Here is a 27,197-nt window from a genome sequence, read left to right as displayed (position 1 = left end):
AGTTCCCAAACCATTTACCAGGACACAGTCTTAGTTCCCAAACCATTTACCAGGACAGAGTCTTAGTTGCCAAACCATTTACCAGGACAGTGTCTCTCCTTGCAGAGTTGTGTCTGTGTGTCGGGGCCCTCACACGGTGGCCCGTGGAATGAGGAAGGGGGGTTGTTACACAGACGCACTCTGGTCTGCATCCCTTTACCGCACGTCTCACTGCACGAGCTCCATGGCAACCACGCCCCCCAGTTACCTGCCACTGGGATAAGATAATCAATATGATCCGTGCTTGACCAATCATAATCTTTAATAATGTCTGATTCTATTGATTCCAATTCTATTGATTCTATCATTCTATGATTGTTTATACAATGAGTGGAATGTACAGGAGTAGAGTGCTTGCCATGACCAGTACTCACCAGGGCAGGGCCTGATGCTACACATGATGGCCTCCACTGCCTTGCCCTCACAGGGTCTGCCCCCATGCTGCACGGAGGGGTTGGTGCAGGTGCGCACCCTGGTCCTGTTGCCCTGGCCACAGGTACGAGAACACTCTTCCCACGACGACCACTCTGACCAGTTACCATCCACTGCATGGACAGACACACAGGATACAGAGAGTAACACACACACGTGCACACATACACACACACACACACACACACACACACACATACACACACACACACACACACACACTCACACACCGTGACTGGACTGACCTGGGCAGGGCTTGCCCTGGCAGCTGCGTGTCTCTGTGTCCGAATTGGCACAGTGGCGACCCCCGTTGGCAGGCAGGGGGTTGTTACACTGCCTCAGCCTCCGCTGAGTCCCGACACCACAGGACACACTGCAGGGGCCCCACTCCATCCATTCTGAGAACCCTCCGTGCACTGGGACAGGGCCACAGAGAGACAGGGTTAGGCATTGTCACCACACTCAATCATACTGTGTGCATCCCAGATAGCACCATATTCCCTCAAATAGCACCCTATTCCCTCAAATAGCACCCTATTCACAATTTACCAACCTCCTTTTTACCAGAGCCCTATGAAGCATGAGATCTGACTTCAGTATTCTTGTGGACTGGAGTACAGATATCAAAGCTATTTTGCTGTGCATTCTGTTATTTTAGCATAACCAGAGAGATAGACTGAAAACATTTTTCTAATCCAGTGTTTCTTAATCTATGGGTCGGGGCCCAAAGAGGGCCCTGGGCAGGTGAGAGGTGGGTCGCGAGTTGTGAAAATAAGCATTATTTTATTTTATTTAAAAAAAACTTTTTACCTCTTTTTAAAAATACGTCTTCCCCCTTTTTCCCCAAAATTTTGTGATACTCAATTGGTAGTTACAGTCTTGTCCCATCACTGCAACTCCCGTACGGACTCAGAAGAGGGGAAGGTCGAGAGCCATGCGTCCTCCGAAACACGACCCTGCCAAGCCACACTGCTTCTTGACACACTGCTCACTTAACCCGGAAGCCACCTGCACCAATGAAATCGATCGAACCCGGGTCTGTAGTGACGCCTCAAGCACTGCGATGTAAAGCCTTAAAATACGCTATCTTTAATCACAAACTATAACTATACGAACCCCTGGAAGTCACCTCCCCACAAAAGGTTGGGTTGACGTACAGTAGATAGCTAACTCACCTCTGACAGTGAGAGTGACTCTGACCAGCACAGAACCCAGGAGGTTCCTGGCCACACACTGGTACTCGGCCGTGTCTTCCTTCTGGGCGCTGGTCAGCCTCAGAGAGCCGTTGGACAGGGTGGTGAAGCGCTCGTTGCCCAGGAGAGGGCTCCCCTGGCGGGACCACTCGATGACAGGAGTGGGCTCCCCTTCTGCCCGGCAGTTCAGTAGCACCGTGGTGCCAGCGTCTACCACCGTCTCTACCGGCTCTACTGTGATGGAGGGAGAGCCTGTTGGAGTACAGCATAACACATTAACTTTACTGTAATCTTTTTAACATGTATGTGTATCTTCTTTCAGAACACAACACGGGTGGAGGGAGAACCTGACAGAGGAGAGGTGGGCCATTACGGCATGGAACTGAATAGGATTACCATAAAGGATAACTATTTAGTTACTTCATCTACTGTATACTCACTCTGCAGGGTGAGAGTGACACTCTTCTCCACCACCCCAGCATCGTTGGTGGCCACACACATATAGTTCCCTGCATCTTCATTCTGAGGAGACACAACAACAGTTAGCACTATCAACAAGATTAATCTAGACAATAACAGACTACAATGAATGTTCAGGGGAGAAGTATAGGGTGGCACACAATTTGGCCAGCATCGTCCGGGTTTGGCCGGGGTAGGCCGTCATTGTAAATAAGAATTTGTTCTTAACTGACTATATATAGATATACTAGATACAGTATGTGAACTCTGTAATAGTGCCGTACCGCTGTGTTGTAGATTTAGATATACTAGATATTTGAACTCTGTAATAGTGCTGTACCACAGTGATGTAGATATAGATATACTAGATATTTGAACTCCGTAATAGTGCTGTACCACAGTGTTGTAGGTATAGATATACTAGATACAGTGTGTGAACTCTGTAATAGTGCTGTACCACAGTGATGTAGATATAGATATACTAGATATTTGAACTCCGTAATAGTGCTGTACCACAGTGTTGTAGGTATAGATATACTAGATACAGTGTGTGAACTCTGTAATAGTGCTGTACCACAGTGATGTAGATATAGATATACTAGATATTTGAACTCCGTAATAGTGCTGTACCACATTGTTGTAGGTATAGATATACTAGATACAGTGTGTGAACTCTGTAATAGTGCTGTACCACAGTGATGTAGATATAGATATACTAGATATTTGAACTCCGTAATAGTGCTGTACCACAGTGTTGTAGATATAGATATACTCGATACAGTTTGTGAACTCTGTAATAGTGCTGTACCACAGTGTTGTAGATATAGATATACTAGATATGTGAACTCTGTAATAGTGCTGTACCACAGTGTTGTAGATATAGATATACTAGATATGTGAACTCTAATAGTGCTGTACCACAGTGCAGTTGATATAGATATACTATATATGTGAACTCTAATAGTGCTGTACCACAGTGTTGTAGATATAGATATACAAGATATGTGAACTCTAATAGTGCTGTACCACAGTGTTGTAGATATAGATATACTAGATATGTGAACTCTAATAGTGCTGTACCACAGTGTTGTAGATATAGATATACTAGATATGTGAACTCTAATAGTGCTGTACCACAGTGTTGTAGATATAGATATACTAGATGTAAACTCTTTAACAACAGTGTCGTACCACGGTGCCGTAGATGGCCAGAGAACCGTTGTCCAGCTGGTGGATACGGTTGCTGATCTGGATGTTGACACCCTTCTTGCTCCACTGGATGGTGGGCAGGGGGTCTCCTCGTACCTCACAGTTTAGGATGGCGTTACCCCCCAGAGGCTCGATTCGGTTGGAGTGGAAGTCCCCGTCGATGATGGGGGGCTCTGGACACAATAACAGGGCAAGGTTTTAGTCAACCACATTCAGCTGTTACACAGGAGCTGGACAAAAAAGAAGAGCCACTAAGAAGAGTAAATTAGTGCTAGGTCACTGTTTTCTGCTCATAAACAGTAGTCTTTTAATAAAGCTCTTGATACAAATACAACATTTTGACCGTCATGGTAAACTGTGGGCTAATTAGGCCCAGTACTGACACAAGAGGGCCATATTTGGAAACAGGAAGGGATGTCACACCTTTGACGTAGACGAAGCCCAGGGACTTGATGGTTCCCACACGGTTCTCAGCAATACAGGAGTAGGTTCCCGAGTTGTCTTTGGTAACCCGCTCGATGACCAGCTCACTGTGTCCATTCACATGGTCATAGTGAGCTACAGGGACAGATTAGAGAGAGAGATGCCACCCTTAAATATTATCAACAGATCCAGTAGGAAATATTGGTACATAGGAAAAACTACAAGAATAGCAGACTGAATGTCAATTATAAGTCCAAAATATATATGGCAAATATTTAATGTACAGAAAGAGTTGGCAGTTTCTCTTCTTTCTAAGCCGAGTGGGGGATGGTGAGGGGGTGCGGGGCATACCTGGGATGATGATGTTGTTGAAGGCCCAGGTGATTTTAGGAGGGGGGATGCCGGTGACCCCACAGGCCATTACTAGGCGCTCTCCCTTGTTGAGGGCCATGTCTGCCAGCAGCTCAGTGAAGGCAGGCTGGGTGTGGACGGACAAACGGACCGTCTGGCTGTCCTGACCTACCATGTTAGTGGCCACACAGGTGTAGCTGCCCTCATCATCAGGCTGGGGAGGGGAAGGAAGGGGGCGAGGGAGAGAGAGAGAGAGAGAGAGACTGAATTTGTTCAGAAGTTAGTTGACAATTCTGATCTTTACGCTCTTCCATCCATTATGTAACTCCTAAGCCCTGGTCATCTACTATGATCCCTTACCTGAGCGATGTCGATGACCAGCTCCCCAGAAGGCAGGATGGTGTACTCTCCAGAGGTGTCGCTCAAGGGGGTCCCCTCCTTCTCCCAGGACAGGGTGGGCTGGGGGACGCCCTCTGCCACGCACGCTATCTGGGCCTGGCTGTTCTCCACCACAGACACCTCCGACTCCCCTCTACGGATAGAGGGAGGGACTGGAAGAAGGGAGAGAATGAGGGGAGATTTTCCCATATTACATTTTGCACAGGAACTGGACAAAAATAACCAAATCTACTTTTTTTTTACTGCGTTAGACCGCTGAGCTAGAGCTAAAGCTAAGGCTTTAGCGTGGGAATCTAATGAAAGATCTTCTCAGCGTATATCACTAGTGAATGGCCAGTCCCATCATTCCTAGCATGATGACTCACTCTGTACAGTTAGGCTCATCTCCAGACTGCTGGTGCCAGCTGCGTTAGCTGCGGTGCAGGTGTATCGACCCGTGTCCCCGGGCTGGGCGAATGCTATCTGCAGAGACCCTGAGCTCAGGACCCGCTGGCGCACAGACTCGCTGAGAGGCTGCCCGTCTTTATGCCAGGCCATGGAGGGTGAAGGAGAGCCTTCAGCTTGGCACAGCATGGTGACAGAGGAGTCCAGGGTAACCAGGTAACTCTGGGTCTGGGAGCTGATCACTGGAGGGACTAGGGGAAGGAGGTATGGAGGTTAAAGGTAGGAGGGGATATTGCTGCCTATGGAGATACGTATACTGTGGAATGCAGTGTTTGGTTTTCGCCAGACATAATGGGACCCATCTCATCCAAAAAGTTGACTCAAGTTTGCCATAAAGCACTTGGATGATCAAGACTCTTCAGAGAATGCTCTATGGACAGATGAGTCAAAAAAAATATCTTTTTTGGACGACATGGGTCCCATTATGCCTGGCGGAAACATAACACTGCATTCCACAGTAAGAACCTCATACCAATGGTCAAGCATGGTGGTGGCAGTGTGATGGTTTGGGGTCAAGCATGGTGGTGGCAGTGTGATGGTTTGGGGATGCTTTGCTGCCTCAGGACCTGGATGACTTACCCTAATAGAAAAAAACATGAATTCTGTTCTGTATCAGATAATTCTACAGGAGAATGTCAGGCCATCCATCTGTGAGCTGGAGCTGAAGAGTAGCTGGGTCATGCAGCAAGACAATAATCCAAAACACACAATCATGTCTACATGAAAATGGCTAAAAAGAAACAAATTTGAAGTTTTGGAATGGCCTAGTCAAAGTCCAGACCTAATAACAATTGAGATGTTGTGGCAGGACATGAAACGGGCAGTTTATGCTTGAAACCCACAAATGTGGCTGAGTTAAAGCAGTTCTGCATGGAAGAGTGGCAAACATTCCTCCACAGCGACGTGAGAAACTGATCAACAACTACAGGAAGTGTCTGGTTGGAGTCATTACAGCTAAAAGGGGACACAACCAGTTATTGACTGTAAAGTGGCAATTACTTTTTCACACAGGTGCATGAGGTGTTGAAATCAATTAAATAAGTATGCAACTGTTGTGTTATTTGTTCATTCAGGTTCCCTTTATCTAATATTATATTTTGGTTAAAGATATGATAACATTTAGTATAAAAAAATATGGAGGTAGAGAAAATTAGGAAGTGGGCAAATACTTTTTCACAGCACTGTATGACATACATTGAGTGTAGAAAACATGAAGAACACCTTCCTAGTATTGAGTTGCACCCCCTTTTCCCCACAGAACAGCCTCAATTCATCAGGTCATGGACTCTACAAGGTGTTGAAAGGGTTCCACACACACAATCCATGTCTCAATTGTCTCAAGGCTTAAAAATCATTCTGTAACCTGTCTCCTCCCCTTCATCTACAGTGATGGAAGTGGATTTAATAAGGGATGTGAAGATTTGACGTCAATAAGGGATCATAACCTTCACCTGGATTCACCTGGTCAGTCTGTCATGGAAAGAGCAGGTGTTCATCATGTTTTATACACTCAGTGCATAACACTGTAGGAAAAGGAATTAAGACAGAAATGTAGGAGAACATTTCATGAGAATAGTAAAGTGGTGATAGTTTTGGGCCCACCTTGTACTTTGAGTTTGGTCTTGCCCAGAGCGGTGCCAGCAGGGTTCTGGGCCACACACATATATGTTCCTGAGTCTACCACAGCAGCTCTGGAGATCTGCAGCCCACCGTTAGGCAGCACGGTGAAGACACCTTCTAGTGGGACGAGGAGAGAAGCAGGGTTTGCAACAATATAAAACAGGCACAAACAGACAAGGTCAAACTAGGACACAGACAGACAGACAGACAGACAGACAGACAGACAGACAGACAGACAGACAGACAGACAGACAGACAGACAGACAGACAGACAGACAGTGCTGCCAGCCTACCGGTGCTGGGGATGTTGATGCCCTCTTTCTGCCAGGTGATGGTGGGAAGAGGACAGACAGAGCCAGACAGACTCTGACAGGGGAGGGTGATGGGGTTGTTGATGCCCTCACTCCAGGTGATGTGGGAAGGGGGAGGATCTGGATCACTGGCACACTCTGGAGGAGGGAGAGGAGGAGAGAGAGAGGAGAGAGAGAGAGAGAGAGAGAGAGAGAGAGAGAGAGAGAGAGAGAGAGAGAGAGAGAGAGAGAGAGAGAGAGAGAGAGAGAGAGAGAGAGAGAGAAGTGAGAGAGAGACAGAGAGAAAAAGAGAGAGCAAGGCAGAGAGCGAGAGAGAGCGAGAGAGAGAGGGAAAGAGTGAGAGAGAGAGAGAGAGACAGAGAGAGAGAGACAGAGACAGAGCGAAAGAGACAGAGAGACAGACAGAAACAGAGAGAGAGACAGAGAGAGATAGGCAGAGAGAGATAGACAGAGAGAGATAGACCGAGAGAGATAGACCGAGAGAGATAGACAGAGAGAGATAGACAGAGAGATAGACAGAGAGATAGAGAGAGAGAGACAGAAAGAGACAGAGAGATAGACAGGGAGAGATAGAAAGAGAGAGATAGACAGAGAGAGATAGAATGAAAGAGAAAGGGAATGAAAGAGGAACAACCACAGAAACAATAACTTTGTGTGTTCCATAGCTATGTGTCAGAAAAAAACAAATACATCTCTAAAAAGTCTTGGCGGACTTGGTGACATCATGTCCTTACCCTGTACAGTGAGCTGGACATGGCGATGGGCGGAGCCTGCTGCGTTCTTGGCCACACAGGAATAACGACCAGAGTGAGTCAGCTCAGATGACGTGATCTCTATTGCACCTAGAGTGGACACACATCACATGGACCGCAGATAGAAGACCACTATAACACAGTGGTCATGAATACCCTTAGTGTGGCCACTGTACTCTAGTGAATTCAAGGAGTAGTCCAACTGGGACTTAAACCCTGGTCAACACGTGACAGATAAATTGCCACGTCTGATTCACAAATGTCAGCCTATGGGCCCTGGTCAAAAATAGTGCATTATATAGAAAGTAGGATGCCATTTTGGGACACTTCCCACCTTTGTAGAGCTCCCAGTAGTATTAACAGAACCCAGCTCCCAGTACTAATAACAGAACCCAGCTCCCAGTAGTTATAACAGAACCCAGCTCCCAGTACTAATAACAGAACCCAGCTCCCAGTACTAATAACAGAACCCAGCTACCAGTAGTAATAACAGAACACAGCTCCCAGAACCCAGCTCCCAGTACTAATAACAGAACCCAGCTCCCAGTAGTTATAACAGAACACAGCTCCCAGTAGTAATAACAGAACCCAGCTCCCAGTAGTTATAACAGAACCCAGCTCCCAGTACTAATAACAGAACCCAGCTACCAGTAGTTATAACAGAACCCAGCTCCCAGTAGTAATAACAGAACCCAGCTCCCAGTACTAATAACAGAACCCAGCTACCAGTAGTTATAACAGAACCCAGCTCCCAGTAGTAATAACAGAACCCAGCTCCCAGTAGTAATAACAGAACCCAGCTCCCAGTAGTTATAACAGAACCCAGCTCCCAGTACTAATAACAGAACCCAGCTACCAGTAGTAATAACAGAACCCAGCTCCCAGTACTAATAACAGAACCCAGCTCCCAGTAGTTATAACAGAACACAGCTCCCAGTAGTAATAACAGAACCCAGCTCCCAGTAGTTATAACAGAACCCAGCTCCCAGTACTAATAACAGAACCCAGCTCCCAGTAGTTATAACAGAACCCAGCTCCCAGTAGTAATAATAGAACCCAGCTCCCAGTAGTTATAACAGAACCCAGCTCCCAGTAGTATTAACAGAACCCAGCTCCCAGTACTAATAACAGAACCCAGCTACCAGTAGTTATAACAGAACCCAGCTACTAGTAGTAATATCAGAACCCAGCTCCCAGTAGTAATAACAAACCCAGCTCCCAGTAGTAATAACAGAACCCAGCTCCCAGTAGTAATAACAGAACCCAGCTCCCAGTAGTAATAACAGAACCCAGCTCCCAGTAGTAATAACAGAACCCAGCTCCCAGTAGTAATAACAGAACCCAGCTCCCAGTAGTAATAACAGAACCCAGCTCCCAGTAGTAATAAGCTCCCAGTAAATAACCCAGCTCCCAGTAGTAATAACAGAACCCAGCTCCCAGTAGTAATAACAGAACCCAGCTCCCAGTAGTAATAACAGAACCCAGCTCCCAGTAGTAATAACAGAACCCAGCTCCCAGTAGTAATAACAGAACCCAGCTCCCAGTAGTAATAACAGAACCCAACTCCCAGTAGTAATAACAGAACCCAGCTCCCAGTAGTTATAACAGAACCCAGCTCCCAGTAGTTATAACAGAACCCAGCTCCCAGTAGTAATAACAGAACCCAGCTCCCAGTAGTAATAACAGAACCCAGCTCCCAGTAGTAATAACAGAACCCAGCTCCCAGTAGTAATAACAGAACCCAGCTCCCAGTAGTAATAAACCCAGAACCCAGCTCCCAGTAGTAATAACAGAACCCAGCTCCCAGTAGTAATAACAGAACCCAGCTCCCAGTAGTAATAACAGAACCCAGCTCCCAGTAGTTATAACAGAACCCAACTCCCAGTAGTAATAACAGAACCCAGCTCCCAGTAGTAATAACAGAACCCAACTCCCAGTAGTAATAACAGAACCCAGCTCCCAGTAGTTATAACAGAACCCAACTCCCAGTAGTAATAACAGAACCCAGCTCCCAGTCTAACCAGGATGTTGTGATCCTTCTCCTCCTCTCAACACCCAGCAGTAATATCTATAATAATGAACAGTCTAACCTGAGGACAGGATGCTGTAACTGTTCCCCTCCTTGGGGAGTTTCATCCCATCTTTACTCCAGTGCAGCATGGGCTCTGGGACTCCTGACGCAGTGCAGCCAATCACCAGTGGGGACAGTCTGCTCACCACCAGCTCTGTGGCTTCATCCGCTATGGAGGGAGGAACTGCAGAGGAAGAGACTGCTTTTACCAAACTGGACTTCAGTGCTCTTGAAGATGTCCATTTAGAAAGTCAGCTTGAAAATACAGATAAGGAATCAATCAGAACCATTGAAATCAACTGGCTCCACTGTCATTAAAATGACATTCAAGCCAACATTTAAAAAACATGTAAATAACATCAATGTCACGACTTCGGCTCCTCTCTCTGTTCGGGCGGTGCTCGGCGGTCGTCGTTGCCGGTCTACTAGCTGCCACCGATCCATTTTTTCCTTTTCGTCTGTGTCTGTCTGTATTGTTTACACCTGTGTCCTATTAGTTGATTTATTAGTTGATTAACAATCCATCTGTGTTCAGATGGTCTCCCGTACTGTAAGTACTCACCCTGGACAGTGAGCTGTATGGCTCTGGCCTCCTCTCCTGCCTCGTTAGACACCACACACTCATACTCAGCTGTGTCCTCCACTGTGGGGGCTATGACCACCAGAGAACCTGACGACAATAACCTGGAGACAACAGACCATGTTTTGGGGTTCTGAGAACTTTCTGTCAGTCTAAGAACTGATCTCAGAGTATTATGAGATGGGAGCAACAAGAGGTAAGAAACAGAGAGAGAAGAAAACACTTGTTTCAACCTGTACATATTCTGGTTGTGGTCTGTGTTGAGTGTTTGACCGTTCTTGGTCCAGCTGACCGTGGGCTTGGGGATGCCCGTAGCCTCGCAGGAGAGGGTAGTCTGAACGTTCACTGTCACGGTTATGTTGGTGGGACCGCGGGAGATAGAGGGGGGAACTAGAACACAATGGATAGGCGTGAAATTCATTCATTAAATATGTGTGTGTGTGTATATGTGTGTGAGAGGCTCAGCCCTCTTCTCACCGTGGACTTGCAGGTCGACTCTCTTGCGTTGTGTCCCAGCCTGGTTGGTGGCCATACACAGATACCTTCCTGTATCAGTCACCTGGGCTGAGGGGACGTGGAGTGAGCCATCCTCAGCAAACATGTACCTGTGCAGGACAGGAGTGTGGACACACATTTAGGATAATGTCTCATTGTAAATATCATATCCGAGTCTTAAAACTTGCATTTTTGCCATGTATCTTCAATGTTGAGTGTCTGACACAAATCCTGCGTATAGCATATTATAAAAAGGGTAGTTTGAAAACTGGACGCTGATTGGCCAAAACAACAGCATTCAACACTTCATATAACATGTAACGACATCATCAGTGTGCGACGTGGTCTGACCTGGGGTTGGTTCCTGCCAGTATGGCTCCATGTTTCCTCCAGGTGACACGGGGGGCGGGCACTCCACTCACGATACATTCCAACACCACAGGCTGGTCTATGTGGACGGCTACAGTCAGAGGGCCCTCTGCTATGGTGGGAGCAACTGAAAACGCACACACACACATCTTAGGTCCCACTACTATTCTTTAGAGGCTCTAAGCACAAGACCAGCCATATTAAATAGGATAATGATGTCATTGTCTCTGACTCTCTCTGAGTTCTGTACCATTAACAGCCAGGTTGAACTGTCGTGTGGTCTTGCCAGCAATGTTGCTGGCTACACATGTGTACTGAGCTCCATCCCCCAGCTCAGCCATATTGATCTGGAGGTAACGCGCATTGGACAGTATACGCACACGAGGGGAGGCCTACGGAGAGAGGAGGGACATCAGGCCTGTGTCTGTACACAAGCACACACACATGTTCACACACACACACACACACACACACACACACACACACACACACACACACACACACACACACACACACACACACACACACACACACACACACACAGAGGACAGGTGTGTTATTTACCTGGAGTGGTTTGCCGTCTTTGAGCCATGTGAGTGCTGGGGGAGGGACAGCGTCTGACTTGCACTCCAGAGTCACCTGTCTGTTCTGCAGCACTGACACATTCTGTGGCGTGCTCTCCCCAGCGATGTTAGGGGGAACTGGGAAGATATCATCACCACAAAACAGTTAGAACATGAAATAACATGTTACATTAAAAAGCAACAACTCATTATTAGGTCCAGTAGTATGCCCTGGTCAGGTCACATACACGATATAACTTCATTACCCACCATGCACGCGGACCAGGAAGTCTTTATCGTCGTCTCCTGCAGGACTGTTGGCCAGACAGGTGTACCTCCCTGTGTCCTCCAGCTGGGGCGTGAAAGAGAAGTTATGTGTGAAATCAGACAAAAATGATATTGGGAAAAAAAAGAGAGCTCTTTCCTACAATCAGATTACGCCCTCAAACCTCACTACTTCTGAACAGGAGGGATGGAGCTCAATGAGTCCCTTCTGGGCTTTTTAGGTCCATCTCTGTCCCTCCCTCTCACCTGTGGGGAGGAGATCCTGAGCACCTCCCCTCCTCTGAGGACGCGCAGGCTGTCTGTCTGGGGGAGCGGCCGTCCGTCCTTCATCCAGGTGAGGGTGGGGGCGGGGATACCTGTGGCTTCACACAGCAGCTCCAGAACATGGTTCACTACCACAGACACCTCCGCTGCCACGCCCGAACCGTTGATACGAGGGGGGTCTGAGAGAGGCATTATACATTTTAGCCGTTTAGCAGACGCTCTCTCAAACACTGTCTGTCTGTCTGTCTGTCTGTCTGTCTGTCTGTCTGTCTGTCTGTCTGTCTGTCTGTCTGTCTGTCTGTCTGTCTGTCTGTCTGTCTGTCTGTCTGTCTGTCTGTCTGTCTGTCTGTCTGTCTGTCTGTCTGTCTGTCTGTCTGTCTGTCTGTCTGTGTGTCTGTCTGTCTGTCTGTCTGTCTGTCTGTCTGTCTGTCTGTCTGTCTGTCTGTCTGTCTGTCTGTCTGTCTGTCTGTCTGTCTGTCTGTCTGTCTGTCTGTCGGTGTGTGTATGTCTGCCTGCCTATTTGTTTGTCTGTCTGTGTGTGTATATTTGTCTGACTGTCTTTAAGATAGAAAGATGACCCCACTCTCAGACAGACATACAGTACATATACAGACATAGACACATGCAGTACCAGTATCATTCAAGGGTTTTTCTTTATTTTTACTATTTTCTACATTGTAGAATAATAGTGAAGACATCAACACCATGAAATAACACATACGGAATCTTGTAGTAACCAAAAAAGTGTTAAACAAATCAAAATATATTTTATATTTGAGGTTCTTCAAAGTAGCCACCATTTGCCTTGATGACAGCTTTGCACACTTTTGGCATCTTCGAGTTCCAACATATGGTGAGTACTTGTCGGCTGCTTTTCCTTCACTCTGCGGTCTAACTCATCCCAAACCATCTCAATTGGGTTGAGGTCGGGGGATTGTGGAGGCCAGGTCATCTGATGCAGCACTTCATCACTCTCCTTCTTGGTCAAATAGCCCTTACACAGCCTGGAGGTGTGTTGGGTCATTGTCCTGTTGAAAATGATAGTCCCACTAAGTGAAAACCAGATGGGATGGCGTATCGCTGCAGAATGCTGTGGTAGCCATGCTGGTTAAGAGTGCCTTGAATTCTAAATAAATCACAGACAGTGTCACCATCAAAGCACCCCTACACCATCACACCTCCTCCTCCATGCTTCACGGTGGGAACCACACATACAGAGATCATCCGTTCACCTATTCTGTGTCTCTCAAAGCCACGGCGGTTGGAACCAAAAATCTCAAATTTGGACTCATCAGACCAAAGGACAGATTTCCACCGGTCTAATGTCCATTGCTCGCGTTTCTTTGGCTCAAGCATGTCTCTTCTTATTATTGGTGTCCTTTAGTTTCTTTGCAGCAATTCGACCATGAAGGCCTGATCAACACAGTCTCCTCTGAACAGTTGATGTTGAGATGTGTTTCTTGAACTCTGTGAAGCATTTATTTGGGCTGCAATCTGAGGTGCAGTTAACACTAATTACCTCTGGGTTCTCTTTTCCTGTGGCGGTCCTCATGAGAGCCAGTTTCATCATAGCGCTTGATGGTTTTTGCGACTGCACTTGAAGTTCTTGAAATTTTCCATATTGACTGACCTTCATTGTCTTAAAGTAATGATGGACTGTTGTTTCTCTTTGCTTATTTGAGCTGTTCTTTCCATAATATGGACTTGGTCTTTTACCAAATAGGGCTATCTTCTGTATACCACCCCTACAGTGTATATCACCCCTATACCACCCCTACAGTGTCACAGCACAACTGATTGGCTCAAATGCAGTAAGAAGGAAAGAAATTCCACAAATTAACTTTTAACAAGGCACACCTGTTAATTTAAATGTATTCCAGGTGACCACCTCATGAAGCTTGTTGAGAGAATGCCAAGAGTGTGCAAAGCTGTCATCAAGGCAAAGGGTGACTACTTTGAAGAATCTCAAATATAAAATATATTTCGATTTTTTTAACACATTTTTGTTTATGTCACGATCGTCATAATAAGTGGACCAAAGCACAGCGTGATCTGGGTTCCACATCTTTATTACTGTGTAAAACTCAAAGCAAAACAAAACAATAAACCAACAAACCAAACGTGAAGAAAATGCAGTGCTCACATACACTACACACAAAAATAAGATCCCACAAAGCACAAAGGGGAAATGGCTGCCTAAATATGATCCCCAATCAGAGACAACGGTAAACAGCTGCCTCTGATTGGGGACCATACCAGGCCAACATAGAAATATAATTACCTAGATGACCCACCCTAGTCACACCCCGACCTAACCAACATAGAGAATAAAAAGCTCTCTATGGTCAGGGCGCGATAGGTTACTACATGATTCCATATGTGTCTTCACTATTCTTCTACAATGTAGAAAATAGTAAAAATAAAGAAAAACCCTTGAGTGAGTGAGTAGGTGTGAGTAGGTGTGTCCAAACGATTGACTGCTACTGTACATGTACTCCCACTCACCCAGTACTTTGAGGTGGAAGTGTCGGCTGGCTTGGCCAGCGCTGTTTCTTGCCACACAGGTGTAGCGTCCCGTATCCTCCACCCTGGCCTGGATGATCTGTACCGTGGTGCCCACATTGAGCAGCTTGACGTGGGGTCCAGGGACCAGGGCCTCCCCCTCTCTCATCCAGGACATGGAGGGGCTTGGAGTTCCATCAGCTATACATAGTAGGGAGGCCAGGTTCCCTCTCACCACCGTCACGTCCTCCTTACTCCCCACCCCATCCAGGCTGGGAGGAACTGCAAGGGCAGATAACATCACAGTGCTTATCTAACTCATCTAGCAGCTGGGCCCCATGACAAGGGCATATATTGCAAAAGCAGGACCGTATTGGGTTAGTGAGGGTTTTGGAGTTGGGGGGGTATTGTGATATTTTGTATACTTTTATTAACGTATTGTGTTGAACTCACCGTGAACCTGTAGGTTGTAGTGCCTGTTGTCCACACCAGCCCTGTTGGATGCCACACAGGTAAAGGTGCCGCCGTCTGAGACTTGAGCCCTCGCAATCCTGACAGAGGCAGAATGGAACAACACATTAATCCTGACAGAGGCAGAATGGAACAACACATTAATCCTGCCAGAGGCAGAATGGAACAACACATTAATCCTGACAGAGGCAGAATGGAACAACACATTAATCCTGACAGAGAGGCAGAATGGAACAACACATTAATCCTGACAGAGAGGCAGAATGGAACAACACATTAATCCTGACAGAGGCAGAATGGAACAACACATTAATCCTGACAGAGGCAGAATGGGGCAACACATTAATCCTGACAGAGAGGCAGAATGGTGCTACACATTAATCCTGACAGAGGCAGAATGGGGCAACACATTAATCCTGACAGAGAGGCAGAATGGAACAACACATTAATCCTGACAGAGGCAGAATGGAACAACACATTAATCCTGACAGAGGCAGAATGGGGCAACACATTAATCCTGACAGAGAGGCAGAATGGTGCTACACATTAATCCTGACAGAGGCAGAATGGAACAACACATTAATCCTGACAGAGGCAGAATGGAACAACACATTAATCCTGACAGAGGCAGAATGGAACAACACATTAATCCTGACAGAGAGGCAGAATGGAACAACACATTAATCCTGACAGAGGCAGAATGGAACAACACATTAATCCTGACAGAGGCAGAATGGAACAACACATTAATCCTGACAGAGGCAGAATGGGGCAACACATTAATCCTGACAGAGAGGCAGAATGGTGCTACACATTAATCCTGACAGAGGCAGAATGGGGCAACACATTAATCCTGACAGAGAGGCAGAATGGAACAACACATTAATCCTGACAGAGGCAGAATGGAACAACACATTAATCCTGACAGAGGCAGAATGGGGCAACACATTAATCCTGACAGAGAGGCAGAATGGTGCTACACATTAATCCTGACAGAGGCAGAATGGAACAACACATTAATCCTGACAGAGGCAGAATGGAACAACACATTAATCCTGACAGAGGCAGAATGGGACAACACATTAATCCTGACAGAATGGGGCAACACATTAATCCTGGAGAGGCAGAATGGAACAACACATTAATCCTGACAGAGGCAGAATGGAACAACACATTAATCCTGACAGAGGCAGAATGGAACAACACATTAATCCTGACAGAGAGGCAGAATGGAACAACACATTAATCCTGACAGAGGCAGAATGGAACAACACATTAATCCTGACAGAGGCAGAATGGAACAACACATTAATCCTGACAGAGAGGCAGAATGGGGCAACACATTAATCCTGACAGAGAGGCAGAATGGTGCTACACATTAATCCTGACAGAGGCAGAATGGAACAACACATTAATCCTGACAGAGGCAGAATGGTGCTACACATTAATCCTAACAGAGGCAGAATGGTGCTACACATTAATCCTGACAGAGGCAGAATGGGGCAACACATTAATCCTGACAGAGAGGCAGAATGGTGCTACACATTAATCCTGACAGAGAGGCAGAATGGTGCTACACATTAATCCTGACAGAGGCAGAATGGAATGAAATAGTAGCCCTTTCCTGCAGTCTAATGACCTAGTGACCTCATAGGTGGAATGTTATAAATATTTTACATAATTTCATAATTAATAATAATTATTTTAAAAAACCCACAGAAAATCCAGTATTTCTATGTCAGTCTCCTGGGATTGATATAAAGTGTAGTATTGGGTTGCAAACTCAAAATGTAATACATTTCATCTCTATATCTGACATGGTACAGGTGTCTTCTTTTTAAAAAGTCCATAACCATGTGTGTGAGGTGTATACTTTTGTTTGAAAGTAGATTTGTTTAAGAAACACTCTGTGTGACCCTGATTTAGCCCACTGCATTACTACCAAGAAACACTGACCCTGATTCAGCCCACTGCATTACTACCAACAAACACTGTGACCCTGATGTAGCCCACTGCATTACTACCAACAAACACTGACCCTGATTCAGCCCACTGCATAACTACCAACAAACACTGTGACCCTGATGTAGCCCACTGCATTACTACAAACAAACACTGCCCTGATTAAACTGCATTACAAACAAACACTGACCCTGATGTAGCCCACTGCATTACTACCAACAAACACTGACCCTGATGTAGCCCACTGCATTACTACCAACAAACACTGTGACCCTGATGTAGCCCACTGCATTACTACCAACAAACACTGACCCTGATGTAGCCCACTGCATTACTACCAACAAACACTGACCCTGATGTAGCCCACTGCATTACTACCAACAAACACTGACCCTGATTCAGCCCACTGCATAACTACCAACAAACACTGTGACCCTGATGTAGCCCACTGCATTACTACCAACAAACACTGTGTGACCCTGATTTAGCCCACTGCATTACTACCAACAAACACTGACCCTGATGTAGCCCACTGCATTACTACCAACAAACACTGTGTGACCCTGATGTAGCCCACTGCATTACTACCAACAAACACTGACCCTGATGTAGCCCACTGCATTACTACCAACAAACACTGACCCTGATTTAGCCCACTGCATTACTACCAACAAACACTGTGACCCTGATGTAGCCCACTGCATTACTACCAACAAACACTGACCCTGATGTAGCCCACTGCATTACTACCAACAAACACTGACCCTGATGTAGCCCACTGCATTACTACCAACAAACACTGACCCTGATTTAGCCCACTGCATTACTACCAACAAACACTGTGTGCACCCTGATGTAGCCCACTGCATTACTACCAACAAACACTGACCCTGATGTAGCCCACTGCATTACTACCAACAAACACTGACCCTGATGTAGCCCACTGCATTACTACCAACAAACACTGACCCTGATGTAGCCCACTGCATTACTACCAACAAACACTGACCCTGATGTAGCCCACTGCATTACGACCAACAAACACTGAAGGTCAACAAACACTGACCCTGATTTAGCCCACTGCATTAAAAGGTCAACAAACACTGTGTGACCTGATGTAGCCCACTGCATTACTAAAACAAACACTGACCCTGATGCCCACTGCATTACTACCAACAAACACTGACCCTGATTTAGCCCACTGCATTACTACCAACAAACACTGACCCTGATGTAGCCCACTGCATTACTACCAACAAACACTGACCCTGCATGTAAAGCCCACTCAAACTACAAACACTGACCCTGATTTAGCCCACTGCATTACTACCAACAAACACTGTGTGACCCTGATGTAGCCCACTGCATTAAGGGAGAGGCAGTCCGTTCTTCAGCCAGTTGAGCTGAGGTGGAGGGTAGCCCACGGCAACACACTCTATGTTGATGGAGCTGTCTAGAACGGTGGTCAAATCCACAGCCGTATCACTGTTCCCCTTGATCACAGGAGGCACTATGGACACACACACACACACACACACACACAAACGAAAGAGGACAGAAGATGGAAAGAAGAAAGGAGGGAGAGAGAGAGAAAAACTCTTCATTCACAAAGTAAGGAATACATGCATGGAAGAGAGAGGCTGAGAGAGAGTTAAACTCACCATAGACATTGAGGTTGAATATCCGGTCCTCTTCTCCAGCCTTGTTGGTGGCTACACAGGTGTACTTCCCACTGTCAGAGGTGTGAGCTCCAGACACAGTCAGAGTGCTGCCATCTAGACTGATCCTGGATAGAATGAGGATGCAAACAAAGCATTAATATTAATATAGAGAAACATCAGAAACCCCATGGACGTCATCCCAGTTCCTCGTCCCGATCCTTTCAATCTCAGAGAAGCTCCACCTTTCCTTAGATAGGCTACGTCCAATTTTAGCCATTTTGATAGACCTATCCAGACCTCTCAGATATCCTAAGTGTCTAGGAGATAGGGGTTAGGGGCTAGGAGCTAGGAGTTAGGGGCTAGGAGCTATGGGTTAGGGGCTAGGAGCTAGGGGTTAGCGGCTAGGAGCTAGGGGTTAGCGGCTAGGAGATAGGGGTTAGGGGCTAGGAGCTAGGGGTTAGGGGCTAGGAGCTAGGGGTTAGGAGCTAGGAGCTAGGAGCTAGGGGTTAGGAGCTAGGGGTTAGGAGCTAGGAGCTAGGAGTTAGGAGTTAGGGGCAGGGGGTTGATGTGTACCTGAGTCCCCTGGATCCTGCCTTGAGGGCCTTTCCATCCTTCAGCCACTGGATGGATGGGGGCGGGGTTCCCTGAGAGCGACACACCAGCTGGACGCTGTCATTCAGCAGCACCCCCACCTCACTGGGCATCTCCGATCCTGAGATGCTGGGAGGGACTGAGAGAGAGCACAGCCAATCAGATCAGGGACTAACACAGAGCACAGCTAATCAAGGCAAAGCCAATCAGATCATTGTTCATTCAGAACAAATTAGTATATATCCAGTACCAGTCAAAAGTTTGGATACACCTACTCATTCAAGGGATTTTCTTTATTTTTACTATTTTCTACATTGTAGAATAATAGTGAAGACACCAAAACTATGAAATAACACATATGGAGCGGCAGGGTAGCCTAGTGGTTAGAGCTTTGGACTAGTAACCGAATGGATGCAAGTTGAAATCCCAGAGCTAACAAGGTACAAATCTGTCATTCTGCCCCTGAACAGGCAATTAACCCACTGTTCCTAGACCAGTTAACCCACTGTTCCTAGACCAGTTAACCCACTGTTCCTAGACCAGTTAACCCACTGTTCCTAGACCAGTTAACCCACTGTTCCTAGACCAGTTAACCCACTGTTCCTAGGCCGTCATTGAAAATAAGAATTTCTTCTTAACTGACTTGCCTAGTTAAATAAAGGTAAAATAAATAGGGAATCATATAGTAACCAAGAAAGTGTTAAAGAAATCAAAATGTTTTATTTTATTTTAGATTCTTCAAAGTAGGCACAGCTTAAACCAGAATAGAAAGAAGAGTGGGAGGCCCCGGTGCACAACTGAGCAAGAGGACAAGTACATTAGAGTGTCTAGTTTGAGAAACAGACACCTCACATGTCCTTAACTGGCAGCTTCATTAAGTAGTACCCGCAAAACACCACTCTCAACATCAACAGTGAAGAGGCGTCTCCAGGATGCTGGCCTTCTAGGCAGAGTTGCAAAGAAAAAGCCATATCTCAGACTGGCCAATAAAAATAAAATATTAAGATGGGTTAAGATTGCCTCTTCAATGTTGACGTTGAGACTGGTGTTTGCGGGTACCATTTAATGAAGCTGCCAGTTGAGGACATGTGAGACATCTGTTTCTCAAACTAGACACTCTAATATACTTGTTCTCTTGCTCAGTTGTGCAACGGGGCCTCCCACTTCTCTTTCTTTTTTGGTTAGAGCCAGTTTGCGCTGTTCTGTGAAGGGAGTATTACACAGCGTGGTACGAGATATTCAGTTTCTTGGCAATTTCTTGCATGGAATAGCCTTCATTTCTCAGAACAAGAATAGACTGACGAGTTTCAGAAGAAAGACATTTGTTTCTGGCCATTTTGATCCTGTAATCGAACCCACAAATGCTAATGCTCCAGATACTCAACTCATCTAAAGAAGGCCAACTGTTTTCAGCTGTGCTAACATAATTGCAAAAGGGTTTTCTAATGATCAATTAGCCTTTATAAAATGATTGGATTAGCTAACACAACATGGCATTGGAACGCAGGAGTGATGGTTGCTGATAATGGGCCTCTGTACACTTATGTAGATATTCCATTTAAAAAATCACCCGTTTCCAGCTACAATAGTAATTTACAACATTGACAATGTCTACACTGTTTTTCTGATCAATTTGATGTTAATTTAATGGACAAAAACAAGGAGACAAACTTATTTTTTTTCTAAAATTTTGAATGGTAGTGTATATATATCACAGGGGGTTGTTGGCACCTAAATTGGGCAGGACGGGCTCGTGGTAATGGCTGGAGCGGAATCAGAGGAATTTGATCAAATGGTACCATTTGCTCGGTTCCAGTCATTATTATGAGCCGTCCTCCTCTCAGCAGCCTCCACTGGCATATATATTCTGTCCAGGTTAAATTCATTTTTACTGAACATTGTACTGTATATTTTATGGAGATATCAGAGTAACTTGAAGAGTAACCTCAATAATAATGTACCTTGTATGGTGAGGTGGTAACTCTTTCGAGCCTTGCCTTCCACGTTGGAAGCCATACAGGTGTAGGTGCCAGAGTCTGAGAGCTGGGAGCGGGCGATCTGCAGCTTACTGCCTCCAGACAGGATGTGCAGCTCCAGAGACTCTGAGTTCTCTGAGAAAAGAATACTGTCACTGTACTACTTTCCAGTCAACCTTGGGAGGACAATGGAAGTTTGAGATAGTAAATAAGACAATAATAAGTTATATGACCGTGGGTGCTGCTTACCTATGGTCCGACCGTTCTTGAGCCAGATGAGGCTGGGATGGGGGATGCCCGTGGCGTCACAGGCAAAGGTGACAGGGTTGCTGATGGTCTCCACTATCTTCTCCTCCACTGGACCGTCTATATTGGGGGGCACTGGGCATGAAGGGACAGAGATTTACAGTTAGGTCAGTTTGACTAAAAGACTCAGATATGTTTCTCTTCTCCATCTCCTCGTTTTTATCCTCAGTGATCAGAATTAGATTTTTTGAGTGTTTCAAGTCTGAGTTTCTAGAATATGATTTTTACCGTAGATGTTGAGGTGGAAGTTCTTGTCCACCTGTCCGGCCACGTTGGTGGCCTTGCAGACGTACTGGCCAGTGTCAGACACCTAGGAACACAGAGGACGGACAGGGGATGGATCAGTATAACAACTTTCAATAGAAAAGTCACAAAGAGGACTAACCCCATCCAATCACATCGCATCGCATCGCTTCCCTTCCCCTAACCCCACCCCTATCGATAGGGTCAGACCTCCCCTCTGTGTCTCTCACCTCTGCCCCCTTCAGCTCCAGCATCTGTCCCTGTGCCAGGATGCGGAGGTTGGCAGACTCTGTCACCATCCGACTGTTCTTGTACCAGGTGATGGTGGGAGGGGGCACAGCGTTGGACTCACACTCCAGAGTCACTGAGTTGCCCACACGCACACTCACCACCACAGGAGAGTCCCCACTGCTGTCTCTGATACTGGGAGGGACTGGGGAGAGACAGGGGAGAGGCAGGGTGAGAGTAATATTTTTGTAATAGAGTGGACAGGAGCCGTATATGGAAGACAGGAGAAGGAAGAAGGATATGAGAAGGAGACACAAGGGGTCAAAGAGCAGTCCAATAGTGTTGTCTGTTCTGTCCTGCTGCAGGTACTGACCAAACACAGTGAGGTGGAGGAGTTTCCTGGCCTCTCCAGCGGGGTTCATGGCTACACAGCTGTACATCCCCCCGTCAGACATCTTAGCCCTCAGAATCTGCAGGGTGCGTCCACCTGGAGAGAGAGAGGAAGGGATTGGGGAGAGAGAGAGAGAGAGAGAGAGAGAGAGAGAGAGAGAGAGAGAGAGAAAAAGAGAGAAAAAAGAGAGAAAAGAGAGAAAAAGAGAGAGAGAGAGAAAGAGAGCGAACGAGAGAGAGAAAGAAGGAAGGAAGGAATTTGGGGAGGGAGAGAGAGAGGAAGGGATTGGGGGAGAGAGAGAGAGAGAGAGAGAGAGAGAGAGAGAGAGAGAGAGAGAGAGAGAGAGAGAGAGAGAAAGAGAGAGAGAGAAAGAAGGAAGGAAGGAATTGTGGAGGGAGAGAGGAAGGGATTGGGGAGAGAGAGAGGAAGGGATTGGGGAGGGAGAGAGGAAGGGATTGGGGAGAGAGAGAGAGAGAGAGAGAGGAAGGGATTGGGGAGGGAGAGAGGAAGGGATTGGGGAGAGAGAGAGAGAGAGAGAGGAAGGGATTGGGGAGGGAGAGAGGAAGGGATTGGGGAGAGAGAGAGGAAGGGATTGGGGGGGAGAAACTTGATTGACTTGATTATTTTTATTGTTATTATTAGCTAGGTTTCCATTCAATTTGTGACAGATTTTCATGTGAATATTCAAAAATCTGCAAAAAACAAAATGTGCATTTTCCCTCCAGAGATGTGTTGACATCAAACTGACTTTTGACTTATTTAGGAGGTGGGGAGGCCGGGGGAGGGGCTTATTTAGGAGGTGGGGAGGCCGGGGGAGGGGCTTATTTAGGAGGTGGGGGAGGCCCGGGGGAGGGGCTTATTTAGGAGGTGGAGGGGCTTATTTAGGAGAAGGGGGAGGCCAGGGGGAGGGGCTTATTTGGGAGGTGGAAGGAGGCCAGGGGAGGGGCTTATTTAGGAGGTGGGGGGAGGTCGGAGGGAAGGACTTATTTAGGAGGTGGGCTACTCTTTTGACTTTTGGTTGCTGCCAAGTTATTTAAATACCAGCCCCGTGTCACTCCTGAACAGCCTTGGTTATCAGGGCAAATTTGTAGTGCTGATATTTGGAAGTCTCAGCCATGAACGTAGGCTGACAGTACGTAGGCCTTCAGAATTGCAGGCCTGCGTAGGACGAAGGCAAAGCAGCTAGCCTAGCTGTCTGGAGAAGAAGGTGCTTTCTACAAAAGTGTCCAGATATCCGTGTGTTTTGAAATGTTTGAATCCTTCTCGACTGTAATTTGGTATTTTATTAGGATCCCCATTAGATGTTGCGAAACCAATGTGATTTGTAATGTGATTTGTGGATTCAAATAAATTATATAAAATGCGTATGTATTACCTGGCATGATGAGTGCGTTGGTATTGGCCTGTACAGGACCCCTGTCTTTGACCCAGCTCAGAGAGGGAGGGGGGAACCCGGTAGCCTCACAAGTCAGAGACACAAAGTTATTCACCACCACCGTCACGTTCTCTGGGCTAGCTCCCACTATGGTGGGGGGGACTGGAGGAGAGAGAAAACAGACAACCTGGCTATCAATATATCAATCAATCCATCCATCCCCCCACCTATCCAGCCCTCCATCCATCTACCCCTCCCTCCCTCCACCCACCCACCCCCCCCCCCCCACCTATCCATCCATCAACCACCCCACCCATCCATATTAATGAAGATACCAGAGAGATGAGGCTGGAAAACATAGATTAAAACACAATAAAACCTCTGTTCTGACTCACCATGGACGTTGAGATTGAAGGATTTCTCTGCGCTTCCCGCCAGGTTATCAGCCACACACACATAGTGGCCTGTGTCTGTCACCTGGGCATTCACCACCTGAGGAAGAGACAGACAGCTCTGTACGTTACTGTACATAAGACCTGAGCCTTCAGTCTCTCACTGAGCTTCCTCCCCTCATATAATCCCCAGCCTTTCCCAACCCTATAGCACCTCAATAAATCAATCCATCGATCCAAGAATCAATCTTCAATCAATCCGTTAATCAATCCATCAATCAAATACATTTTAATAAGCCCTTTTTACAGCATAGTCCAGTCACCTGCAGGGAGCGTCCATTGGACAGCAGTCTGTGGGGTCCTTTAAGGCTTATTGGCTGACTGTCCTTCAGCCAGGTGATTTTAGGGGTGGGACTTCCGTCCGCTTGACACTCCAACACTGTGGTCTTATTCACCTGGATCACCATCTCCTCAGGTAGGTCACGGTCCACCCCGCGGATTGAGGGGGGCACTGGGGTTCAACACACACACAGTCAGTTTGTACCTGGGATTCCAAATAGTATTTGAAATGATTTGACGTATACTTTTGACCCAGGTAAACTCAGATTAGATGGGTGGTGTTTTCCTCTTCTACTCACCCAGCACTCTGACATCATACTGGATGGAGTCCTCTCCCGCCTCGTTCACCGCCAAGCACGTATATCTCCCAGAATCCTCAGCCTGAGCCCTGGGGATCTGCAGCACTCGCCCACCTGAAGAGATAGTTACAGTCAGAGTCACACACACACACACACACACACACACACACACACTCACAGACACACACACACACACACACACACACACACAACACACACACAGAAACTCACAGACACACACACACACACAGACACACACACACACACACACACACACACACACACACAGAAACTCACAGAGACACACACACACAGAGAAACTCACAGAGACACACACACACACACACACACAGAGAAACTCACAGAGACACACACGCACACACACACAGAGAAACTCACAGAGACACACACACACACACAAACTCACAGAGACACACACGCACACACAGAGAAACTCACAGAGACACACACACACACAGTGTTTGCCCCCTTTTTGCTTTTCTCTATTTGTGCATATTTCTTTATACTGAATGTTATCAGAGCTTCTACCAAAACCTAATATTAGATAAAGGGAACCTGAGTTTACAAATAACAAACAATATATATACTTTTATTTAATAATCAACAATGTTATGCAACACCCAATGCCCTTGCGTGAGAAAGTAATTGCCCCCTTATACTCAATAACTTGTTGTGCCACCTTTAGCTGCAATGACTCCAACCAGACACTTCCTGTAGTTGTTGATCTGTCTCTCACGTTGCTGTGGAGGAATTTTGGCTCCAAAACACACAATCATGTCTCCATGAAAATGACTAAAAAGAAACAAATTTGAAGTTTTGGAATGGCTTAGTCAAAGTCCAGACCTAATAACAATTGAGATGTTGTGGCAGGACATGAAACGAGCAGTTTATGCTTGAAACCCACAAATGTGGCTGAGTTAAAGCAGTTCTGCATGGAAGAGTGGCAAACATTCCTCCACAGCGACGTGAGAAACTGATCAACAACTACAGGAAGTGTCTGGTTGGAGTCATTACAGCTAAAAGGGGACACAACCAGTTATTGACTGTAAAGTGGCAATTACTTTTTCACACAGGTGCATGAGGTGTTGCATAACCTTGTTTATGAAATCAATTAAATAAGTATGCAACTGTTGTGTTATTTGTTCATTCAGGTTCCCTTTATCTAATATTATATTTTGGTTGAAGATCTGATTCAGTATAAAAAATATCTAAAAGTAGAGAAAATGAAGAAGGGGGCAAATACTTTTTCACGGCACTGTAGGTCCTCTCCTCACCAGGCATGATGAGCACGTTTTCGTTGGAGGCCATTGGGCGTCCATCTTTGTACCAGGTGAGTGTGGGCGGGGGAACAGCGTTGGTCTCACAGTACAGAGAGATAGGGTTGTTTAGTACCACATCCTTAACATCACCCCCAGTGCCTGGTGTCGAGGTGGTATCTCCCACCCCCCCGGGACGCTGGAAACTAGGAGGGACTGAAAGGAGAGAGAGAGAAGGGGAGCAAGAGACAGAGAGAGAAAAAGAGAGTTAGGGTTATCTTTATGACAGCTACTACAGTCAATGTTTAGGATGTAATGAAATACTGTCACCTACCACTAGAGGGCAGAATCTGCTAAGACTTACAGCTTTGATTAAATACTTTCACCTACCACTAGAGGGCAGCCTCTGCTAAGATTTACAGCTTCTGATTAAATACTGTCACCTACCACTAGAGAGCAGCCTCTGTTAATATTTAAAGCTTCTGATTAAATACTGTCACCTACCACTAGAGGGCAGCCTCTGCTAAGATTTACAGCTTCTGATTAAATACTGTCACCTAACACTAGAAGGCAGAATCTGCTAAGACTTACAGCTTCTGATTAAATACTGTCGCCTACCACTAGAGGGCAGCCGCTGTTAAGATTTAAAGCTTCTGATTAATTACTGTCACCTACCACTAGAGGGCAGCCTCTGCTAAGATTTACAGCTTCTGATTAAATACTGTCACCTACCACTAGAGAGCAGCCTCTGTTAATATTTAAAGCTTCTGATTAAATACTGTCACCTACCACTAGAGGGCAGCCTCTGCTAAGATTTACAGCTTCTGATTAAATACTGTCACCTAACACTAGAGGGCAGCTTCTGCTAAGACATAGCTTCTGATCAAATACTGTCACCTACCACTAGAGGGCAGCCTCTGCTAAG

General features: G+C 46.2%; 1 protein-coding gene across 1 annotated transcript in view; it reads right to left on the bottom strand.

Moving 5' to 3' along the window:
- Positions 1–27,197, bottom strand: part of hmcn1 (hemicentin 1) — a 233,761-nt gene that overhangs the window by 25,453 nt on the left and 181,111 nt on the right. Inside the window, 37 exon segments of the mRNA XM_042322447.1 lie at positions 83–253; positions 414–584; positions 717–887; positions 1,647–1,916; positions 2,105–2,186; positions 3,315–3,505; positions 3,756–3,890; positions 4,107–4,320; positions 4,467–4,657; positions 4,871–5,140; positions 6,552–6,686; positions 6,863–6,968; positions 7,565–7,722; positions 9,723–9,887; positions 10,266–10,387; positions 10,517–10,673; positions 10,761–10,888; positions 11,130–11,274; positions 11,398–11,539; positions 11,712–11,848; positions 11,981–12,062; positions 12,242–12,438; positions 14,765–15,043; positions 15,215–15,345; positions 18,554–18,704; positions 18,856–18,980; positions 19,429–19,585; positions 21,408–21,557; positions 21,672–21,803; positions 21,957–22,038; positions 22,202–22,404; positions 22,573–22,686; positions 23,966–24,127; positions 24,361–24,457; positions 24,681–24,868; positions 24,996–25,109; positions 26,291–26,488. Coding sequence (XP_042178381.1) covers positions 83–253; positions 414–584; positions 717–887; positions 1,647–1,916; positions 2,105–2,186; positions 3,315–3,505; positions 3,756–3,890; positions 4,107–4,320; positions 4,467–4,657; positions 4,871–5,140; positions 6,552–6,686; positions 6,863–6,968; positions 7,565–7,722; positions 9,723–9,887; positions 10,266–10,387; positions 10,517–10,673; positions 10,761–10,888; positions 11,130–11,274; positions 11,398–11,539; positions 11,712–11,848; positions 11,981–12,062; positions 12,242–12,438; positions 14,765–15,043; positions 15,215–15,345; positions 18,554–18,704; positions 18,856–18,980; positions 19,429–19,585; positions 21,408–21,557; positions 21,672–21,803; positions 21,957–22,038; positions 22,202–22,404; positions 22,573–22,686; positions 23,966–24,127; positions 24,361–24,457; positions 24,681–24,868; positions 24,996–25,109; positions 26,291–26,488 — 5,823 coding nt within the window.

The sequence above is a fragment of the Oncorhynchus tshawytscha genome, linkage group LG05, assembly GCF_018296145.1.
Source record: "Oncorhynchus tshawytscha isolate Ot180627B linkage group LG05, Otsh_v2.0, whole genome shotgun sequence".
NCBI classification, from domain to species: Eukaryota; Metazoa; Chordata; class Actinopteri; order Salmoniformes; family Salmonidae; genus Oncorhynchus; species Oncorhynchus tshawytscha.
Note: the sequence above shows the minus strand (reverse complement) of the source record. Positions and strands in the feature narration are given on the sequence as shown.